Source organism: Macadamia integrifolia, chromosome 14 (assembly GCF_013358625.1).
Source record: "Macadamia integrifolia cultivar HAES 741 chromosome 14, SCU_Mint_v3, whole genome shotgun sequence".
Classification (NCBI taxonomy): Eukaryota; Viridiplantae; Streptophyta; class Magnoliopsida; order Proteales; family Proteaceae; genus Macadamia; species Macadamia integrifolia.
This window is the reverse complement of record NC_056570.1, coordinates 8,999,963-9,004,671: the sequence shown is the minus strand read 5'-3', so window position 1 is coordinate 9,004,671 and position 4,709 is coordinate 8,999,963. Positions and strand designations below refer to the sequence as shown.

General features: G+C 39.5%; 1 protein-coding gene across 1 annotated transcript; it reads right to left on the bottom strand.

The window, feature by feature from the left end:
• Positions 1 to 675: 675 nt before the first annotated feature.
• LOC122061426 (jacalin-related lectin 3-like) lies at positions 676 to 4,709 on the bottom strand. Its single transcript, XM_042624676.1, has 7 exons — positions 4,628 to 4,709; positions 4,251 to 4,475; positions 3,185 to 3,613; positions 2,866 to 3,102; positions 1,913 to 2,224; positions 1,551 to 1,799; positions 676 to 1,112 (listed from the first exon to the last, which is right to left on the bottom strand). The coding sequence occupies exons 1-7, from the start codon at positions 4,628 to 4,630 to the stop codon at positions 819 to 821; spliced, it is 1,749 nt and encodes a 582-aa protein (XP_042480610.1). The 5' UTR covers positions 4,631 to 4,709; the 3' UTR covers positions 676 to 818.

Here is a 4,709-nt window from a genome sequence, read left to right as displayed (position 1 = left end):
TTAGGAAGTGGGAACTTCGCTGCTCTGAGAGCTATTTTGGTTGCACTTTCGAATGCCTTTGATGGTAACCCAATGGGCGGGGGACTCATCTGACACAAGAACAAGAAACCCTCGGTACTCAAAGCTCGTTGTTTGGTATGCATTTTTTGAATTTGCATTGATCAACCTAGAGAGCCTCCAACTACATGGAGCCTAAGATGGGTTATTTAGATAATGGTAAGGTCAGGTTGACCATTGATTGTAAAACTGAAGTACCAAGATGCTCCAAGAGAAAAGGACCCAACAAAGATATATATCAAGGTTAGGTCTTCCTTTTGGAAGGGAGGGAACTACAAAAGGTTTGTGGCAAGCTGCAGCTAGTGTAATAGCTTACATGCATGACATGGAAACCAACATATTAGATAGCACCTTGATTCATTAGTTTGATGTAATGATGAATTCATGTTGGGTGTGCTGGTCGTATATTTCACCCTATAATCTCGCTACCATTATGATGATTAGGACCCATCCACTATTTGGCCCGTGGGGTTGGCCTTCCTTCTGTTCTTTCTTTCTGGGAATGTGATGCGTGACATGATTGAACCAGTAAGAGCTCAAGTATTTTTTCTTATCACTGGCATCTGACACCCATATAGAACTATGTATACGAGGGCCCGGATTTTTTTCCCATTATTAGGTCTTTTTTTTTTTTTTTTTTTTTTTTGGGTAAATTAACATCCATATTTAGGCTCTAATATACTATTACATCATTGATTGACTAGAGCACCTCATACATGGATGGATATTATTTATCGAGTAGATGTTGTTGATGAGGATGATCAGTTAAACATTTTGTTGAACACTGCCTTCACACGTCCTTGATCAGCCGAAGTGTGTTGCATATGGACTCCAATTGCATCCAGATAACAACCACTTCTACCATGGAATCCAACCACCCTTCCTTCTGTTGAAGAACTGAAAAAGGTTCCAATCTCCTCCCCATAGGGACCATACCTTGCTCTATTGGTGAAAAATGTGAGAGACCTTATAACTTTTGCACAGGCATCGCCTGGATTGGGGCCATAGTAACCACTGATGCGAGCAACCACTTCATGTGGGTAATCAAATCTAATCTGTTTGGTACACAGACATGATCACCATTAGGAAGAAAATGAGTATTTGTTTCTATACATTCCTAGAAGTATTAAAAATGGTCTTAGAGGATAGACCTCAGCGCAACGGTAAGGAAGCTCCATCGCAACGGTAAGGTTGCTCCATTGCAACAGCCTCTCCATTAAGTGGGGTAGCAGCACAAGTATTAGTCCATATATGTGATAGACGACCCCACATAGATCTCAAATTTTTAGTAAAATTACCAAAAATGTCATCAAATGGAGATGAATATAACATTCAAAATGGCATTTTTTGTAATCTTAGCTACTTCCTCTACTCATTTTAAGCTGAAATGTTACCAATGAGATGTTATCTGGTCTTCTATTATATAGACTAACCCATGTATTACCATGTGGCAAATAGTGAAGGGTTATACTTCACTAAGCATACTAACTTACCTTGTGGGCACTGTATCCACCTCCACCACCATGTCTAGCAGACCAGATAGGTTGTCCATTCCTATCGTATTCAATCTGTATCGAGCAAATGGCGTCGCCTTTTATCAAATAAATCTGCTTAACCCCAGAAAAAGCTCCATCATCCCATGCCTGACCTCCATCCCCACCCCATGGCTTACCCACTCCTTCCCCACAATATGGCCCTAGTGCAGCTGGGGTCGTTGTTCCTTTTACCATGTCATACCTAACCTGAACCCACCAAAAAGTTGCAGAGTTGCACCATTTAGAAGAATAAATAACAGATTGATTGTAGGTCCTGTAGTACTAGTTCCATAAGAAGATTGTTGAGGGTGATTGATCACCTCGGTATTCAGGTCATTCATGTTAAAAGAATTACTGCAGATTGGAGGTCTTGGAATCATCAATAAGTTAGCTTCAAGAACATGAACACCAATGCTATCCACAAACCATCCTTTACAGCCATGGAACCCGACGATCCTCCCCTGTTTAGAGCCTGAATTGAAGGAAATCCCTTGTTCATCTCCAAATGGTCCGTACTTCCTTTTTGTTGTGTGAAATGTGAGGGACTTGACCACTGTAGGTCCCATTAAGATAGTCGACCCGTAATAGCCACTTATGTGAGTCAAGATTTCTGATGGATAATCAAATACCATCTGCAAGAAGGAGAAAAACCCTAATAAGAATGGATCCACGATTCAACAAGACCTTTGCATTCCTTTTTGTTACTTCTCCTTTGGGAAATAAAAATGGATCAATTCGTATCAACTAATTGAATATATTTTCTTCTTTGGGTCCGACTGTAGCATTCAGTCATTGTATGGGTATAGATTAGTGAATTTGACTTAACTAACGGGTTTGGTTGGTTGGAGCCCAATAGAGGAGGTGGTCTGCTTAATAAGTCATGAGCTTATTATAGCTGGGTTACCACCTTAAAGTGTAAAGTGTATGTAGGCCTATTAACAACTGAAACCATTATGGGAGCGACATTAATTGTTCAGTCAAACATGATTGGTTCCTGTTGTTAGTCTATATAATGTTAGCAATGCCCATTAGTAGCAAAACTCTAGCCATTATATAGAGAAGAGAATAGATAAGATCAACATAAGAGGAGAAAGCCATTGAGAAGAACCCTTCATCAAACGCCATGGAGTCGTATATGCATGCTATTGATTGGTCTTCATTGTTTCAAATGGAATATTGTGTAGTCTAATTCTATCACCAACAACTAACTTATGAACAATATATGCAATATACATGCAAGTTGACCTGCAAGATAGAATGAAAGGTGATTTACCTTGTCTAGTCTGAGCCCAGCCTTTCCGCCATTTCTATTCCCCCAAAATTCTTGACCATTCCTATCATAACAAGCTTTAATGGAAACAATGCCACCATTACGCATTATGTGAACTTCCCTAACACCTGTATAGACTCCATCATCAAAAATCGTCCCACCATCGCCTCCCCAAGGTCCACACCTCACGGGCCATCTAGCATTTGAAGATTCTTTCTCAATATGGTAAGGGATTTGGACCTATTAGGAATTTTCTATAGGATCAATATGACGGATCAAAGAACACAAATAACAATAATAGAGAATCATCAATGAACCTTACCTTGAGATTTAGTTCATCTTCACCATGGCCATCAGTGAAAAATTGATTGGTATGCATAACCTTTCGATGTTCACCCTTTTCTCTTCCCGCAAGTACTACGCCGTAGGTTTGTATAGTTTCTTGGGTTACAGTATAGCCAACAATGTTGGGTGATTGAATTGGAGCTCTGGGTGGATTTTGTTGCTGGAGAGGCTTCAAGTAAACTCCGATTGAGCCAAGATAACAACTGCACCGGCCATGGAATCCGATGATCTTGCCACAGGTGATAGGGAAGGTGAATTGTGTTCCTTCTTGGGTACCAAAGGGACCATGTTTTTTTCGATTACTTTCAAAGGAAAGGGATCGAACTATAATGGGACCCCATTGAGTGAGTGAACCATAGTAACCACTAATGGAAGTGAGGAATTCTTGTGGAAAATCAAGCTTGATCTACAAGAGTTTGATCATTCAAAATGGATCACAAGTTTAATTCATAATTAATGTGTTCATGATAAAGGTACATATTCAAAAACATTTAGAAAGTTGAACAACTAATGCATGATTCTTTTTCACAGGGGATAGGGGAGAGGATGGGGAGAGGAATGATGTCGGTCTAGCATTCCCCATGTTCAAACATAACCCATGTTTTAGGGGCAGGTGAATCTTTTAATAGCCCTTGATAACAAGGGTTGTGTGAGTGTGGGAAAACTAGATAGGCAACGTTCTTTCTTCAAACACAGTCCTTATTTTTAAGGTCTATGAAAAGATACCCTTGCACCCCCTAATAACAAGGTCTACATTCTCTACACTGGCATGACCTCTATTTTTAAAAATAATAAAACCTTGTTCCGTCATTTTAGTTTTATTTCAATTACAAAAAAAAAAAGTGAACAACTATGGTAATCGTTCTTGAAACAAGTTCACTAAATATAATTTTTTGTCTTAAAATAACATTTTAACACAGAAGCTGAAAATTTTATTTTTGATATGAAACGTTGTTTTTGAAACTGAATGAATAACAAACGCATTTTTATTAAAAAAATTTTATTTTAAGAAAGTTGATCCAAAACGAGAGAGAGAGAGAGACCTTATCAGTTTGGCAGCCACCGGTTCCACCATGCCTGTCTGACCAGATGGAACAACCTCTGGCATCATACTCAATCTGGATGGAGTCTATAGCAGAACCATGTCTTATCACCACTTGCCTTACCCCACTGTAGACACCGTCGTCCCACCTTGATCCATCTTGGCCTCCCCACGGGCCCACCAATATTTTCTGGTTCTGGCTCTTCTCGTATCCATCCCAGCTGCTCTGTACGTTGACAATCATCATTTTACAAACTCACAGTTACACAAATCAATCCTTCAAGTTAAGTTGCACCATTTGATATATATAGAACCCAAAATGAAGGAAAAAATTCTCTGAAACTGAAACCCTATTAAGTTTGAGGATCGAGTACTTACCATGTTTGCAGAGAGAGAGAGAGAGAGATAGAGGATGGAGGGGTAAGGTTTTGGATTGTGTAGAGCAACTTATTGAGGCCTT